Genomic DNA, 17,930 nt, shown 5'->3' with positions numbered 1-17,930 from the left:
TATGACAATTTTTCTTTACATTACAATTTTTACTCACAATTAGAGCAACAATGACTTGTTACAAAAATAATACTATCTGTTGTTTGAGTTTTTTGAGTCATTCATAAGAGTCTTGGTACACTTTATCAAGGCTTTAATCTCCCTCTCATTTGGAGTAGCGTGAGCTTTCCACCGGACACGCCCCTCTTTATCCACGAGGTAGGCATAGCCGACAATACTGTTCCCAATAGCCAGCCCACTCTTCACACTCTCCACACCCTCACTGCACACTAGGAACGAGCTCTGTGTGTGGTGTGTGTGAGGTCAGTCACATGACATATACGACACCACTCACTTGTCTCTGAGGGTCTATTTTCTTTCGTAGGTTTCGCTCCACCCATCCTTGTATGAGTCTGAATACACCCTTGTCGAGGAGTGACATCTCATACACACCAACAGACTGTTTCCGAGCAAATTCCCGTTCAAAGGGAGCTCTGTACTTTTCACACATCGCCTGTGGGTAGAGGTTGGTAGATATTGTATAATTTTAGCAATTATTATAGGCAGGTTGTTTTAGAAATACAGGTCAGTCGAGTCAGTAGTATAAGCAGCTGTAGGCCTGATGGGAGTACTGGGTAGTTATCATACAAAGGATAATTATCTCCTTTGGCATCATTATAGGCTATAAAATAATAGATAGAGTCATGTGGTCGATTATTTAAAGTTTGTGCGATGTATGTTTTGCTTGGAGGGATAATGTGTAACAATAGGCACTTTGTGCGCTGATATTCGGGGAATAAAAGAATAGAATATTAGGCCAATGTTTTGAGCATAATCTACCAATCCCCTAACTGTGCAGGACTAATTAACCAGTGTGCAAATTTCCCTGAGCTAATTGTCCTGTCGTGGGCACAGCTCAGGAAATGCAGGCACACACTAGTCTTGCGGGCCATACTTTGAACTGATTTTGATACTAGCATCAATTTTCAAAGTGTGGCCTGCGAGACTAGGCACACACACACACTCACCATTCCTAGACCCCTCATCGAGACGAGTATGAGTGACACTAGGCTGTATGGTGGGAGAGATTGGCCTGACGGACTAGAGCCACGTGGTGGGAGGGAGAGGGACTGGCCTGACAGACTAGAACCACTCACAGCAGGGAACATCACAGACTCCTCTTGGGAGGGAGGACAATTACAGACAGTTATATAAAACGATACTGTGCAAATCAATTAATCAGGCTCAGCTATAATTATTATACGCTTGTTATTTTGGATCAACATTACACACTTACTCCACACTTACTCCAATAGAGCAGAGGTGGTCTGGAGCTTCAGTTCGTTTCCCACGATTACGGCGAAACTCTACAGACAGAAATATCAGTCGATACATGTGCGTTTACCGTACGTGGTTACCATGGAGATCTGCAAAATAGCCTTTGTCAATCTCAGCCCATCTATACAGTGTGTGCATGTACAGTCACAACAAATGTCGGGACCCCCAAGTCAATAAAATTGACTTTATATACGTCTCTTTGGGCTTCCCTCACATTTGCTTCTTCTTCTCACTCTTTTCTTCCTTCCCTCCACTGAAGAGCCCCCTCCTCCACACACCTTCACACCTCCACACACTCACGCAAGAAGAAGATCGTAGGATCAACAACTTCATGATAAATAAAAAACAATAACAAACGTCTACAATTATTCTATTTAGTGCCCCGCCCACGTGGTTGAGAAAAATGGCTGCAAGAAAGCTTACAAAGAGAAGAAGGTGAGTTTACAGGCCGTGTATGAGTGGTTGAGATACCTAATACCCGCTATAGGACCAGGGAGGTCGGGTCTGGCCTAGCTGAGATGTCAGTGGATCAGTTCATGGCTGATGTGGAGGGCAGCGATGACGAGAGTCTGCCAGTCAAGCCGGTGAAGAAACTCCGCAGTAGTGTAACTAAGAGAAAGAGACAGCGGAGGTGAGGGTGGTGTGTGATGGCGTCCATTGCTGGGTCATGTCAATGATTGTTGTTGCTTGTATGTATTGCCATATTCATAATTTAATTGTTTGTACCTTTATGTAATTCATAGTACAGTCTCATACTTATCACCTATCAGATAAATGAATGCTACAGACTTTGAGGGTCCGTAACCTGAGTAAGGAATATCCAATTTCCCCCAAAAATGATGCATTTAGTAGCTGTTTGATAGTGCTACAACATGGTGTGTTTAAATGAGCGATTGCTTTCGGACCCAAATTTACCATTTTCTGAAAAAAAGCATGGGCTATAAGTGGGTGTTTTTTTCAAAATCAGGTGCCTGATTCTCGAAACTTTGACAGGCTATAACTTGAGTTAGGAACGACCAATTTCAAAACTAAAACATGCATTTAGTAGCTGTTTGGTAGTGCTACAATATGGTGTGCTTAAACCAGCGATCGCATTTGGGCCCAAATCTTACATTTTTTTTAGCTCTTGAAGATTCCAATCTCTCTACCATTGCAGTGAAGTAGACTCACATGGTGACGCTCTGTCACAGCTGGCTGCCACTGACCCGGACTTCTTCCAGTTCCTCAAGGACAACGACCAAGAGTTGCTCCAGTTCACCAACGACAACGATAAGAGTGATGAGCGTCTGGAGAGTGATGTTAGTGATGCTGTGGAGGAGGGGGCGGACAGTGACAGTGAGGACAGTGTGGGCGTTCCTGAGCTGCGACCTATGCACGTCACAAGTCATAAGGAGGTACGGGATTATTTGCCCTCAAGACCAGTGCTTATCACATTAGCTATGTACACAATGAAGCCTTGTATGGTTGGGTGTTCCCAAACAATCCTCAATGTGCCACAAGCAACTAACACACGCCCACCACATTGACAGTTGAGGCCTCTCAAATACAAGCCTGAGTGGGCCCTAGACACAGCTATATTTAGGCGTGTACCGAAGCCATGGCGACTTGTCTAGTTGAGTGGGCAGTTGAGCGTTTCAAGCAAGCTATTATCCTCAAATAAGTCTCTAACTCGGTTAGCGCCCTCTTGAGAACTGAAGATGCTGTGTAACGTTGCCATAGCTAACATATGCAAACAGCGCATGCGTGTAAACAACCCTCTGCATAGAAAACTATGGATAGTATTAACCTATTGGCTGTGAATGTAATTATATTGAGCCGTGAATACGGTGCCCTGAAGGACCTTTGATGAACCTGACCATGAATTCCAGTTCATGTAAATTGTAACTGTAGCTCACAACATCTCCTGCATAGGTTTACCTATTCCCTGTTGTCCTAATGGCATTTGAGGAATTGAATTCCAATCTGTTTGTCTGTTATTGTCTAGCAAGATGGGAATTTGTGGTGGCCCCCTGCTGCCCACAAGACCACGGCTCGTAGCCTCAGGGGCGCTATAGAAGTGCCCTCTGTGTCAGGCTGTATTCCCCAGCTGCCCACAAGACTACCGCTCCCACAAGACTACCGCTCCTAGCCTGGGGTGCTCTATAGAAGTGTGCTCTTGCCTGCCCACAGGATGGCAGCTCTTACTTAGCCTGAGGGCTCTAGAAGTGTGCCCTTTGTGTCAAAGGGTATCAGTTTGTATTCCCCAGTTGCCCACAAGACCACGGCTCTTAGCCTGAGGGGCTCTAGAAGTGTGCCCTTCGTGTCAAGAGTATCAGGCTGTATTCCCCAGCAGTTGCCCACAATTATTTATGATCACGGCTTTTAGCCTGAGGGGCTCTAGAAGTGTGCCCTGTGGTTGCTGTGTGTACATAGGTGTGTTCACCAGCAGAAGCACGCTCACAACAAACACTATTATTTCAATTTTTGAACAAACACAAAAATGTAGTTGTGGTTTATTAAGCATGTTTAATTTGCGCCCTGTTTTGTCTCATTTCAAGAGCAATCTGTCCAATATCACTAGAGCCATATTTGAACAAGGCCTCTCTGCCAAAATCCACCGACTAGCTAGCTCTACCCAGGAAGTGCTGGGATGGCGGTACCCGTTGCCAGACTGACAATTGTGGTAGCGTACAATGGAGAATTTAGGCTTTGTTTATCAATAAAACCATTAGTGTGTAGTGTGTGTAAATAAATAGAATCTGTTTGAGGACAATATCCGACGCTTAATAATTATTATATAATAGTTCACTTGTGTTCTATTGTAGTCTCTCAAATGAATATGTTTTCCGTGTTATCCGTTAGCATCCCTTGGGAGCCATTGAATGAGCTCAGTTGAGCACGTATTTCAACTTTGCTAGAATGTGTTGACATCATTATGCGCATGAAGGTGGAATGCTATTAGCCCTGTGATGTGTCTAGTGGCTCGTTCCCACCTTGCCTCTGTGTTGTGGCTGTGGCGCCACTGTCATCCTTACACTCTCACGCCTTCCTTCACTATGCACACACAATACACACAATACACACACACACACACGAGTATCGGAGAAACTTGTCTCGCTGGTTTTAAAGGAGGACTTAGGCCTATAGTGCAATCTCCCGCCCTCACACAGTACACACACACACACACTCACACTCGGGGGGGGGGGGCCTAGGAGAATCTTAAATTGTCTCTTTCAAATTTTTTATTTCTTGTTCGACACTATACAATTCAACTTGTAACCGTGCCTCTAGTAACTAGTATAATCATGAGATGTAACTATCCTACTTGCGCGCATTTATGTTTTTAATCAGTGTTAATCTATTAATTTATTCTATTGTAAGTAATTAGCGTATAATGATAATAATAACAATAATAAAATATAATTCTTATTGTTATAATTTGGAACTGACCTGAGCCAAGGAAGTGGCATGTTGATGTTGTCGTTGGCTAATAGAATTATCGATTAGTCCCCCTGGGCAACAGAGCCCGTACAACACCGGCCACAACCAGCTGATGTAAGTGCTCGTAGTAAACATGTGCCCAACCCAGTCCGCTACAGCAGGGGCATATTTGGCTTTGTATGGAGTCTGTTATGTCATCTTGTGCAAGGCTACTAGTGTGTGTGTTGATGTACATGTATGTGTGCCAATTAATACAATATCAATATCAATATCAATATCAACATACACGCTATGCAGGTTATAATGGAGTCGGACGAAGAGAGCAGTGACTCTGGTGACAAGTGTGAGGGTGGTGAGTCTAGTGACGAGTGTGTGGAGAGTGTAGGTGGGCGGAGGCTCACACGGGAGATGGTTGTGGAGTGGGTGGAGTCAGTGCAGACGGTGAGACATACTTGTACTCGTGTCTTTTGTGTACTAGCTCAGACACAACTTGTTGACATGTTAGTCACCATGGGAACTATTGTGTGCTCCCGACAGCTCATTGTGTATGTAGAGTACAATACCTCCTTGTTTGGAGCAGCCATGCATGTCAGGGTCACTTCCTAAGGTCAAAGTGGATGTACACGTACTGCGTGTCTGTGTGTGTGTGTGTGTATGTGCTGTGGTTGAGACAACAGGTACAACACCTCCTTGTTTGGAGCAGCCTATAGCCATGCATGAGCTAGGGTCACTTCCTACTGTAGGTCAGAGTAGATGGAATACATACATGTATACTATATGTATACGTGTGTTGTGCGTGTTTGTCACTGTGGTGGACCTGTGTGGGTGGTGGACCTGTGTGGGTGGTAGACCTGTGTGGGTGGTGTACCTGTGTGGGTGGTCGAGTTATGACTTTATATGACTCTGCATGTCTGTAGCTCCTAATATTTGTGTAATAATAACGCTATAGTAGATAACCTGTGTTTATGCTCCCCCACGCACACGCACACACACACACACCACACACACCCACTCCACACACACAGTCACAGTCCCTGCGCTCAGTCAAGCAACTCACCAACGCTCTACACTCGGCCATAGCACAGATGCTACATAAAGACGACTCAGAGGACACCGTTTCCACACCGATGTACCACATAGAGAGCGCCAGTGTCTTCAATCTCTTAGTCCTCTCCTGTCTGAAACATGTTGAACCTTGCCTATCCATCCATCTCCCACCCTCTCAGGGGAAGTCGACACTGTCCTCTAGTCACAAGGCTTGGCCTCGGGTCAAGAGAATCATCAAACCTTATCTTTCCGACCTCCACTCGCTCATAGCCAACCTGCGTGACCCGGCGATGCAGTGTGCTGTGATTAGAAATATTCGCACTCTGACCCGCTGTGTTGTGTGTCTGCCACGTGTGTGTAAAGGACTAGAGAAACAGCTGATTGAGTGTTGGGCTTGTGGTGATCATCACGTTCAAGTTATGGCCTTCCTGGCTCTGCGTGACATCACCCTCATCAAGCCACACCCATCTCTCGGGGAAACTCTCAAGGTGGGTGGGAGGGAGGGAATATGTATAGTGTCGTATTTTTGGTCACCAAATATATACTTCCATAATTTTACCATTTCCGATATTCACACACACACACACACACACACACACACACACTTCCCCACGTGCACACACATCCACCCACACTCCCCCACGTGCATACCCACGCCCGCACACACTCACACTTACTCCACTCACCCACACACTCCCACACACGCCCACACACACACTGCAGAAACTGTATCTTGCGTTTGTGCGTAACTGCAAGTTCACGAGTGCAGAGACTCTCCCCCGGGTGAGGTTCATGGAGAACTGTCTAGTGGAGCTACTCTCTCTGGACACACCCACCACCTACCAGCTAGGCTTCGTGTACATACGACAGCTGGCCATCCACTTGAGGGCAGCCATCACCTCGGGCAAGAAGGACGCTCAACAGGTGAATGAATATCGTATAGTATATTATTTTCGTGTGGTGGAATTGTTCGTATATTTCAGATAAAAGTACGAAATTATTCTACTGCAATAGATTCAACGTCACTATCAAAATACGAAATATTAAAATGATGGTAGTTCATACGAAAATGTGCACGAACGAAAATTACCCGCTATACGATAGTTAGTGTTACTGTATGTGTCCCTTTCTTCCCACTCCTTGTTTGTTGTTTAAATTTAATTGTATTTACTCTTCTTTGAACAGTAAAGTTTTCTTTATTATGTCTATAAAATTAGTAGCTTAATTTGTTTTACATGTAGTGTTTGGTAATGATCATTGATGCAATATATCTCCATGCTTGCAGGCTGTGTACAACTGGCAGTTTGTGCACTGTCTGGACCTGTGGGGGCGTGTTCTAGGTCACCTGACTGATACTAAGCTCCGCCCACTTGTGTACCCGCTAGTACAGGTGGTTCTCGGCACAGTGTCCCTCCAGCCATCTCCTCGCTACTACCCTCTCAGACTACACCTCACCAAGACTCTCATAGAGCTGGGTCAGAGCACTGACACTTTTATACCATCTGCACCGTTCCTACTAGAGGTGAGTAGCAAGCACTCTATTATAGAATGAAAATAGCTGTAGTACCAGTTAGCATATGTGTATTGTGTCGCTCTATTGGTTTATGGGAAGATCGTCTACTGCTTGCATGTAGAGTGCCAACTGAAGCAAACGTATAATTATGTCAGTATATAAGTACGGTACATTGTCCAATATAATTATATATATGTAACGCCCAGTTGTTGTTATAAATAGTAATTATGTAGATTTGCTCTAATGTCATTCCTCGTGCATTTATGTACCAATACAATAAGTTATCTAATTAAGCGCTACCTCTCACACACACCTCACTCACACACCCACGCCCACACACACACACTGGACAGGTACTAGAGAACTGCGGTGCAAATGTGTCCTCAAAACTGCAGACCGGCAAACCTCCCGATCTCTCGCTGTTGCTACGGGCAACTAAGACACAACTGCAATCAAGAGCATACCAGGTATAACTACTGTACATGTATATACGAGCATATTATAAATTATGCGTTTTGACCAATTTTAAGGCTGCAAAAAAACGTTGTGCGATTTATATGATTAAACACCGCGATTTCAATGTGGATTGTACAGGCCTCGAATTAATTGTCCGATACAATATCGCATAAGTTAGTATCACGCACACATCTCAAGAACTACGTGCGGTGTACATGCATGCATGTGGGGTATAAATATACATGATTGTGCCTAATGATACAACTCAACCTCATAAATCTGAAAAACTAGCGTGTTGTTTCTGAGGTATTTTGTTTCTACTTTGTCATAAATCATAATCTTGATTACTTCCTTGCCGTACCTTGCCACGTCTCCACTCACCACTTTGCTGCTGTAGTCGTTGTCCTCTTCGTTTGTGTACTCAGGTTTATAATATTTATGGACTTGATCTTTGACCTGATCGACCATGCGTATAGATACACTCCCTCGAAACGGCCATGTCAAAAAATCATCGAAAGCGCCTTTCATGAAGTGTATGTACACGATTGCGTTATGTGACTGTGACCCCCACGGTTGTATTTCAACCTTGAGGCAGATCTTGTAGCCCTGATGGTGTGTGTAGACCGGAGGAGAGTACCAAAGATCGCCGTTTTTGTGCTGTTCCACGTTTGTCATGCTCATTACCGGAGGACCTAGCGGTATGGATATCTTGGAATTGATTTGTTGAGCAGCTTCTTGTATCGGTTGTGCTAATTCAGCAGCCCCTCCATTTTGTAGGTGGTGTAGTTTGTGTTTTAAAGCGTTCACTTCAATTTTTAGTTCCTGATGGTTGGTTTCCAGAGCTTGATAATTGTGTTGCAAGTTTTTGTGTTTGCTCTTTAAAGTATCGTTTTCATCTTCTATTCTGTTGATTTTATCTTGTTGCTTAGTGATTTCTTTTCTTTGTTGTGTAGTCTCAGCTTGTTGCTTGGCATGGCTGGTGGCTAATAGAGAGATGTGTGTGAGTAGGTTCTCTCTCAGGTGTTCTGGCATGTCTTGTCGAGGGAGTTTCACAGCACAGCCTACGTGGTGGAAGTCACAGTTGATGGTGGTCAGGGGGCACACATCAGCAACATGGCTGTCTATATCCTGACGTAGGATAGTTGAACCACATTGGTTAGGGCAGGGGACAGGGAAGGACCCACACACAGGCCAGTGGTTGTTCATTACGTCACTGAAACTAGACTTGCATTCGTTGCAGTAACGGCAGTTGAAGGGACGATTTGTACACTTTGTTTGATGTGCTTCGATCTGTCTACGAGGTACTTTGTGGGAGCAGAACGTGCAATTTAGGCTAGCTAACTGACATCCATCGAGTTGTTTCTCTGGCAATGGATCTGTGTTGAGGTGCTCATCAAGCTGTCTCAGTTCCCCCGTCCACTCACACCCGTCTTTCTGGTGACTACATTGAACTTTCAACTCATAGAGGGAAGGTTTTAATCTCTTATCTTGGAAATCTACGAAATTCTCTTTCTTACAAATCGGACAAGGCTTGTTCTCAGCTTTAATGGCAAGGATACACACGCGACAGAAACTGTTACAACAGCATATAACCGTGTGTGGATCACGAATGATATGGAGGCAAATTGGACACTCTGTCTGTATTTCTTTGGGTGGTGGTGTAATGAACTCACATTCGAACCCTCGTCTCTTTAGAGTGTACGGTTCCGTTGATTGCTGAGACTCATAATTAGAAGCCATTTTTTGTGCTGGTTTTTACCAGGTGATCATGTGATGCAGCAGGTGTCCTTATTAGGGGCTGTAACGCCTACATAGCTTCAATGAAGTGTATTCATATATAATTGCCTATCAATTGCCTTGTGTGTTTTTTGTCCCTCGTTTCACAGCTATATCTTATAAGGTCACGTATTTTCCCGTGTATTATAATTTCTGCGAATGAAAAATTCGCAGATAATTGGTAAATGTAATGAATCTCATTAAACCACTTGCAAGTAATTAGCTAGTATTAATTTCACAACTTAGCAGAATTTAATACAAGCTAAACAGTGAAATCGCAAACAAATTTACCTGTGAAAATATGTCACCTTAAGGCACTCTATTATTGGCGTATAGCCTCGTTAACAGGCCAATTTTTCGTTATTTTAGAAACAACTTGGCCTGATAACGAGAATTAGCATATTAATTGCTTATCTACTGTTTCTTTCCCAGAGTGCTGTGCTGAACGGTTGTTTTGAGCAGTTGGTCTCGTTCTCGGCCGCTCACTCTCATCTGATTGGCTACCCTGAGCTTATGTTTCCCATAGCAACCCGGGTAAGACGACAACCCAACTATCCATTCATACCATCGGCAAATATGGACCTGTCTTGATTTTAAATTAAAATCTCACTAGCTGATATAAATGAATCATAATTATTGTTCCACAATTACCGTATCTTGTTTGTAAGTATCTCGTACATTGTTTTTTGGCAGAGTCTGATTGTATAATAATGTTGGTCTGATTGCACACTCAGGTACGCCGTGTTGCCAAGACTACACCGTACTCCTGGCTACGACTCCAGCTCCAACAGTTATTGGCTAAGGTAAGCAAGACCTAGATGCTGACTGAGCACGTTCTAACCACCCCCCCTGTATAGGTGGATGAAGTTGCCAAGGCAATTGAGAGGGAACGAGAGAGAGTTGAATTCTCTCCTAGTCAAATCGACCAAGTTGTGAGTTTAGTATTTTATTTTTGTCTAAACATTCTGTAGCTTGCATGCATTGTACAGTGTTTGCTATCACTCCCCCACACACACATCCCACACTTTTCACACATACATACACCTACACACACACAGAGTGCGTGGGAGGCCTCAAGGAGGGGGAAGGAGAACGCTGTGAGGAAGTTTCAGAAGACATGGACCAGTGCCCACGCTACAGTTACAGAGGTCAAGGGGTCAAGTAAAAAGCGTGTGGCCAAGAAGAAACGACACCCAGTCAGTGATGACGAGACCAGTGATGGGGGCGTGGTTAATGAGGATGTAGTGGAGGACTTTGACCTTTCATCAGCGGATAGTGACTGATTAAGTTTATTTTTGTGCTATGCCAATTATGTACTCTTGGTTCAATAATAATGTCTGAACTTATAATATCAGCAGAAAACAATTATTATTATTTATTAACAAGCACATACAATTATTCAGCAGATAATAATTATACTGGCAGAATCGTGGATGAGGGCCTGGTATACCAAGAAGCACCCATAACAATATAGATAACCTTAACCATATGCATGTACACAAGTCTTTTCTTCTAAGTTATGATAGATATTATCATGTTTCAGTTATATCCACTGAACTCCAGATCCTGCATGGAAGAATCACTCTTTAATTCTTGAGGTCCTGGTAGGCCAATAGATAACACAACAATAGATGCATGTAAATAAGTCTTTTCTTCTCAGTGAGATATAGATCTAAGCTAACTTTAATGTAAAATTTGTTATAGAAACTACTATAACACTAATACTTTTTGAGCGAAAGCATAACATGGCGAGAGGGTGCAACACTCGTTATATAACAGTGGAGTATCTTCCTCTGTGCAGTGGGTTCATGCGCGGTCAAGAGAGTGCATGAAGTCCCCTTGACGGTGTCCTTCAAGCCTGGCTATACCGAGGGAGCACTCATAGTTATCGTGAGTACACACACACAATCCCACCCACGCATACACATAATACACATACCCACACACACACATAGGTATGGTCTAGCGGTCGTACCTCGTTTACTCCACTGTGTTTCCAATCTTCTCTCTCAAGCGACTCCCACTTTCCCCACCTGAACAATTGACCCCGTACGTTGACGTCTATCCAGCGCACCCCTCGCCTAACACGGCCAGCTCTGGGTGTGTCAGTTAGAGCAAACCACACACCCTTGTACCACACCCCCTTGTACTCTGCCGAACTGAACAGTCATTGATTTATACGTACATGTACATGCTATCTATTTCCATGTAAAAAATTATTATGCCTCGAGGCGTACAATAGATAACAACAATAACAGACATGTAAATAAGCATTTTCTTCTCAGTAAGTTTAATGTAAAATTCATTATAGAAACTACTATAACACTCTAATATCCCTGGTGTTAATTAATACTTTTTGAGCGAAAGCATAACATGGCGAGAGGCATTAGCACAGCTAGCGCAGCTTGCAACACTAGTAATAAAAGTGAATGTCACAAAATAGAGTTTGCCTTTAAAGTGTGCACAAAACTTCACTTCCTATTAGATACGGTATGCATGGACCTATACTGTGTTAATGTTCCTTTCCAAAAAGTACTTTACATCCTGTTAGTTTATACGCTACTAGTACTAGGTGTAACATGCAGAATTGCTTAAAAAATAAACCGTTTTGCTACCTAATGAAAGGTACTGCTACCCTTTTTAAGGCCTGGTGTATATTATGAAGAGTGAATAAGCAATAGATGCATGCATGTAAAACAAGTCAGTGAGCTAACTTTAATGTATAGCTTATTCCCTCTACTATATATTTAACACTCTAACACTCTTGAGCGAAAGCATAACATGGCGAGAGGCATTAGCACAGCGCAGCTTGCGACACTCGTTTTATTATTATTAGCTCCATTATAAGCTATACTTTCTGTTGCACCTCAATTAAGTACATCTGATCATGATCACTGTTCTACATGTTACCCTCTAGCTGATCATCGGTCAGCAGATTATAGGCTCATTGGGCAGAGTTTTTCTATGTACTTCTGAGCGGTTGCATCGATGTCATCGCATTACGTCATAAATGGAAAATTTCATGGCAGAGAGCGATAATTAAAACTCTTTATGTTTTGACAGAAAACGACAATGAGCACATAAATAATTTCAGCAGATAATAATACAATCATTGGCCTAGTTACAGGTACCATGGCAACAGCTACATACATAATTATAATATAGAAACAGCAATAGTTCACAAAAAATACGTTATTGATTATGCTGAGTCAGCATCGTCGAGGTAGTCCTCCTTGAACATCTCAAAGTCACTCCTGAGCAGATGAACAGCGTTCCTATAGCAACAAAAGAAACAAAATAATCACAATACGTACCATGAAAGCTGCGTCGATGTGTAATTATATACACCATACGGTACAACATACGTCTTGTGTAATTATACATGCATTGTGAAATATACCAAACCCAAAGCATAGCCTATTATCTGAAAACTGGCTGCACAGAAACTAAGACTGCGTGCATGCAGCCTTTATAATTGTAAAGACAATAAAACCTAACACAGTACCTAGTTGATTCCCCTCCCACCCCCGGCCCTCTGTCTTACTTGAGCTTCCGTCCCTTGTCCCCAAGCTGTGTGAGTCTGGTCTGCTCCTGAGTTAGCTGTGCAATGTGACCATTCTCCTCTTGTTGACATGTCTCCAGTGAACCATTGAGTCCCTCTAGCAGCAGTCCCAGGTTACCACTCAATTGCCGGGTGTACACGTTACTTGTAGCTCTGATCTGAGTGCTCACCTTTGACCTCATGTGGCGGACAAACTGCAGGAGAAAGAGTCACATGACATTAAAGACATGATCACAGTGGCAACTAGAAATACATGATATTTGCTGAGGAGAGAGACATGCAGTGGGGGATATTGGAACAAAGAGGAAGGAGCGGATACATCACTACACTGAAGATTCAGGTTGGTTGGCAGAAGTTAAAAGTTGAAGATGACCACACACTGTCCTATTAATGCAATGGTTGACTACACACACCAACTTTTAACTTCTGCCAACCAACCTGAAATCCTCCGTAATAATAGTGCAGAAAACAGGCAGCATTTACAACTGTTTGTATAATAACTGTACATGCATGTATAATTAATTACCTGTGATTTGATGGCCTGTTCCTTGGACCTCTCCGTCCATGTGAGTCTCTCATAGGCATAGATACCACCGTACACAGCCAGGGACGGGACAAGCAGTCGCCACGACAGAAACCTTGGCAACTGTACAAAATTATATTTTTGATCATCACCTGACATACGGAGCTCAATTAACTAGACTACAAGCTATCAGAAGGCTGCATCAGTGACTATAATAATGATATCATACAATCGATGAAACATATCGGAGTGGCTCACCAAAGCTCCGCCTAGTAGGAGGAGTCCCGGGACCACGTACTCGACTGGGACGATGGTCCACAGAGTGGAAAGTTGTGGAGACAAGCTGTCAAACCATGACCCAAAGTTAAGTATTTTCTGTGTGTGTGCGTGTGGGGAGGAAGTAATGATAACAAGCGGATAATAATTACAAAATAATAATGTGAAAAAGTTTTTTTGGAGGCTATCAAATTAAGTGAACAATATTTCTAATCTTAATGGCAAACACTCACCGCCACCCTGCCCAGGCCGAGTGAGAAATGGAAATTAAGATCCTCTTTGAAATCCTCCGTCAGATCGGAACATTTGAGTACATAGGAGAGCTGTGGTGGGCGGACCAGCTGTTGGAACCGTGATAGCTTGTCCCCTGGCAACTGCAACAGACTCTGGTATGTGTCTGTGGAAAATTGAAGTTAATTGAGATCTTCCATGCATGGTTACATGTAGTCAGTTGGAGAATGTGGCTCCTCCCACTATCACTAGCAGGGCATTATTGAAAAATAAATTTTCGTATAACTACGTATTTAAATATATTTTGTATTGTACAGCTCAGGATAGTGATGTCGAACATAATTATTGCTGTAGAATAATTTCGTACTTTTAATTTTCGTATGATGCTCTCTAAAATACGAAAAATATACGAAAATTTCCACCATACAAAAATAACTCTCTGTACGGTATATGACTACACACTCACCAATGAGTTTCTGCTGTGCCTGGTCATGCATGGCTCCTAAAGAGGCTCCACCCACTTTCCCGAGCTCCTTCACCAGTTGTCCATCCACCCACTCACACAGCCCCTCCTTGTACGTTGCACAGTGGCTAGGGTCAAAGTTCACTCCTCTGAAGCCGTCCACTATTGGTAGCAATTGTCCCTCAATATCCCGCATTGCTACGGCAACCTTCTGCTCGACGGCCGTGGCTGTAGTGGAGATGACTTGCTGTCCATACTCTCTGAGCTGAGAGCCCTGGTCTTGTAACGCTGCCTTCCTCTGCCAGCTGCCACTCAGCTGGGCACTCACTGTGTCACTGCCAGGGGAGGTACATGATAAGATTATTATATACAATAGTATGTTAATTTACTGTTATTAATTGGGCTTGTCGGAATGATTACAATAACAAGAATTACAGTCTAAAACACAAGATACTCGTCCCAACATACACATGCACGCGCACGCACGCACGCACACGCACACGCACACGCACACCACACGCACACACACACACACACACACACACACACGCACGCACACACACACACACACACACACACACACACACACACACACACACACACACACACACAGGGCCACTATATAGACTTAGCCCCCCTCCCCAGGCAATACTCTACAACCCTCCTCTAGTGTGTCCTAGCTCTCACTTGCTCTGCTGTATCTGAGTCTCCTCCTGCACTAGTAGACTCTCCAGATCTTCTACGACCTCTGACCCCTGCTTGTGATGATGCTCAAACTTTGTCCGAATGGCAGAACTTGAAACACACTCTTTGAAGAGCTGCTCAAACCTGAGAACACAGGGAGAGGAGGATAATATCAAAAATATTCAATAGTCAAATACAATAATGTATAACAGCCTGGGGAAAAAGAGGGAAAGATGTAGAAGCTGGTAAATGACCTTTCGAACTCCATGAGTCTAGCCTTCCAACCGTCAGGCATGCCCTTGCCCTCTGGTATCTGCTGACCTTGTGTTCGCACCTGCAACACCTCCTTGGCTGACACAAAGAACACTCTGTTCTTAGCTGTACGTTCATCTGCCACCTGGAGAGCAATGGAGTCACTATACACACCCACACACACCATACACTCCACACACACCCACACACACTACACACACCCCCACACACACCTTGAGCTGGTGGCAGAGGAAGGCAATATCACACTTCAAGTGCTGCTCTTTCACCTGCAAAGGAACAATAGAAGTCCAATCAAAATACATGTAGCTAATTCACATGACTATATATAATCTATTGTGCATCACAACTACAATAGACTATTATAATTATATAGTGCTATCAGGAGTGCTACATGTCCATGTATATAATAGACATTATGAGCAAGAGTATTAAGATCTTATCTACGTACACTTGCAAGGCATAAGTTACCGTATAGCGGGTCATTTTCGTTGGTGCAAATTTTCGTATGAACTACTCATTTAAATATTGGTACATTCTTAAGATAGTTATGATAGTGACGGTGAATCTGTTGTGGTAGAATAAATTCGTAGTTTTAATTTTCGTATGATGCTCTACAATACTCTATAAAATATATGAAAATTTCCACCAGTAATTGACACAAGACACGACTGCCCCACCCACCTCTTCCATCATCTCCGGCTCCTGAGCTGAGCAATCCCAGCGATTGTTGAGGATGAAGATGTTGGGTTTTGACAGACGTTCACTCACACGATGGAAGAACTGCTTCTCCTGAGATTTGAATGATGGCCAAATAGAAAATTAATGATAGCCGAAAGCAATCACTGATCTAAGCGCACCAAATTATAGCACTTACCAACGGATACTAATGCGAACCCTAAGTAACCCTATAATATGGTATGGCCAAATTGGCAAATACCCTTAACTTTAGAATGGAACTTCTACTCTATAATTGCAGTTGAATATTTCTTTAACATCCATAACTTTAGTACTGTTGATCCAATACCACACATTTTTTGATTTTCTGAAAGTTTAGAACGATATCTTTTAAATGATGCGTTTAAAATCCCAAATTTTTTCGGGTCCATAATTTGCTATTTTTCAGCCTTGGACCATGGGCTATTGGTATGGCCAAATTGGCAAATACTTTTATCTGAAATTTAACGACACCATTTGAAAGATCTCTTTCTAAGCTTTCAGAAAATCAGAAAATCATTGAAATTGGATCCACGGAATTCAGGTTACGGTAACTGAAAGAGTACTTACAGCTCTCATGAGGGTCGACTCAGCGTTGGAGACGAGGACAAAGACATCAGCGTCAAGGCAATGGTTGTTGATCCACTGGTCCATATCTGGGTCCATGTCTATACCAGGGCTGTCCATTAGCTCCACATCATCCTTCAGCAGGTGGCATCTGAAGGGAGGGTGGGGTGGTGGGTAATGCATAGAAAGCACATAATTATCAATTGAAAATTTGTTAGAAAATTACATAATAATTGTAGATTGTACCAAATAAATGTGTGTGTGTGTGGGAGGGGAAGTGTTTCAGATTGCATCAGCTCACTTTGTCATTGGCCAGTAGACTTGCAACATACTGCTAGGGTCGAGGTGTTCCTTGTGCAGAGAGTGAGCCAGCTGCTTCACATTCTGAGGCAATTAAACAAAATAACAGTTAATGAGGTTAAATGAGGCTGTCAACATAATATTATGTATCCACCATTACCTTGACATTTTGCCGTTCCTGTGAGTCAGGTGACAGTACGTAGCCCTCCTCCCCCTCGGCACCAATTACGCTACAGAAACAGTTGGTTGTGTGTCCAATACCGGCCGGCAGAACCTTGTCTCGGAGTAGAGCATTGATGGCTGTACTCTTCCCATTGCTCGTACGCCCAAAGAATGCCACCTTCATGTGATCACGTGACAGGATGTCCTCGATCCCGCGGGTACGGTCCAGTAGCACAGTCAGTGGAGGACATTCGGACGTCTGTCGAGACAGCATCATAAAGCTCTGAGCCTCGACCAGTCGATTACGAACCAATCCAAAAGCATTGCTGATGCTCTGTTTGGCACGAGTGAATCTCTTGAGGGGAGAGTTCGAGTCTCGCGCTCGGAGTAGAGTCCTAGAGCCTGTGATGCTCCCTCGAGGGCCGCTGACCGTGAGAGATCTGTTGAGTTGGACAGGTTTTTCAGGCGGTGAGTCGACATCCTCCGGGCCCCTAGCGTGGTAAGAGAGGCCTGGACTGTCCAGAGAGGATTGTTTGTATAAAGAACGACTCATGGTGCCTCATCGACTTGGTAAGGATCGTGAATTTATAAGCCAATAATGAGTGGACCCTCTAGTCTAGGCCTAGATGCTTTGGGTAAAGATCAT

General features: G+C 43.5%; 4 protein-coding genes and 1 long non-coding RNA gene across 6 annotated transcripts; 1 reads left to right on the top strand and 4 right to left on the bottom strand.

The window, feature by feature from the left end:
* Window positions 1–8: 8 nt before the first annotated feature.
* LOC135334040 (uncharacterized) lies at window positions 9–1,668 on the bottom strand. Of its 2 annotated transcripts, XM_064529076.1 has the most exons (6): window positions 1,532–1,668; window positions 1,398–1,438; window positions 1,288–1,346; window positions 1,008–1,157; window positions 335–493; window positions 9–282 (listed from the first exon to the last, which is right to left on the bottom strand). In XM_064529076.1, exons 1-6 carry the CDS (start codon window positions 1,648–1,650, stop codon window positions 73–75), a joined length of 738 nt encoding a protein of 245 aa, XP_064385146.1. In that variant the 5' UTR covers window positions 1,651–1,668; the 3' UTR covers window positions 9–72. The 2 variants fall into 2 exon arrangements, with proteins under 2 accessions (XP_064385146.1, XP_064385147.1); XM_064529077.1 differs by having other exon boundaries at window positions 1,288–1,406; window positions 1,532–1,656.
* LOC135334031 (nucleolar complex protein 2 homolog) lies at window positions 1,631–10,915 on the top strand. Its single transcript, XM_064529067.1, has 12 exons — window positions 1,631–1,752; window positions 1,805–1,948; window positions 2,474–2,711; window positions 5,035–5,178; window positions 5,763–6,272; window positions 6,508–6,708; window positions 7,070–7,306; window positions 7,651–7,764; window positions 9,962–10,063; window positions 10,264–10,332; window positions 10,387–10,461; window positions 10,588–10,915. The coding sequence occupies exons 1-12, from the start codon at window positions 1,721–1,723 to the stop codon at window positions 10,810–10,812; spliced, it is 2,091 nt and encodes a 696-aa protein (XP_064385137.1). The 5' UTR covers window positions 1,631–1,720; the 3' UTR covers window positions 10,813–10,915.
* On the bottom strand, window positions 7,888–9,542 carry LOC135334034 (TNF receptor-associated factor 4-like). Its single transcript, XM_064529069.1, has one exon. It carries the CDS (start codon window positions 9,491–9,493, stop codon window positions 8,006–8,008), a length of 1,488 nt encoding a protein of 495 aa, XP_064385139.1. The 5' UTR covers window positions 9,494–9,542; the 3' UTR covers window positions 7,888–8,005.
* Window positions 10,884–11,629, bottom strand: LOC135334041 (uncharacterized). Its single transcript, XR_010394181.1, has 2 exons — window positions 11,505–11,629; window positions 10,884–11,095 (listed from the first exon to the last, which is right to left on the bottom strand). It is a non-coding gene; the product is annotated as an uncharacterized LOC135334041 (long non-coding RNA).
* A 907-nt stretch (window positions 11,630–12,536) lies between these two features.
* Window positions 12,537–17,882, bottom strand: LOC135334015 (mitofusin-2-like). Its single transcript, XM_064529052.1, has 13 exons — window positions 17,283–17,882; window positions 17,124–17,206; window positions 16,826–16,973; window positions 16,223–16,330; window positions 15,754–15,807; window positions 15,523–15,665; window positions 15,272–15,412; window positions 14,588–14,919; window positions 14,124–14,287; window positions 13,873–13,989; window positions 13,618–13,737; window positions 13,074–13,285; window positions 12,537–12,804 (listed from the first exon to the last, which is right to left on the bottom strand). Exons 1-13 carry the CDS (start codon window positions 17,835–17,837, stop codon window positions 12,729–12,731), a joined length of 2,253 nt encoding a protein of 750 aa, XP_064385122.1. The 5' UTR covers window positions 17,838–17,882; the 3' UTR covers window positions 12,537–12,728.
* Between the last annotated feature and the right edge of the window lie 48 nt (window positions 17,883–17,930).

This window comes from Halichondria panicea, chromosome 3, assembly GCF_963675165.1.
Source record: "Halichondria panicea chromosome 3, odHalPani1.1, whole genome shotgun sequence".
NCBI classification, from domain to species: Eukaryota; Metazoa; Porifera; class Demospongiae; order Suberitida; family Halichondriidae; genus Halichondria; species Halichondria panicea.
The sequence above is the reverse complement of the archived record's forward strand: the minus strand, read 5'-3'. Positions and strand labels throughout refer to the sequence as shown.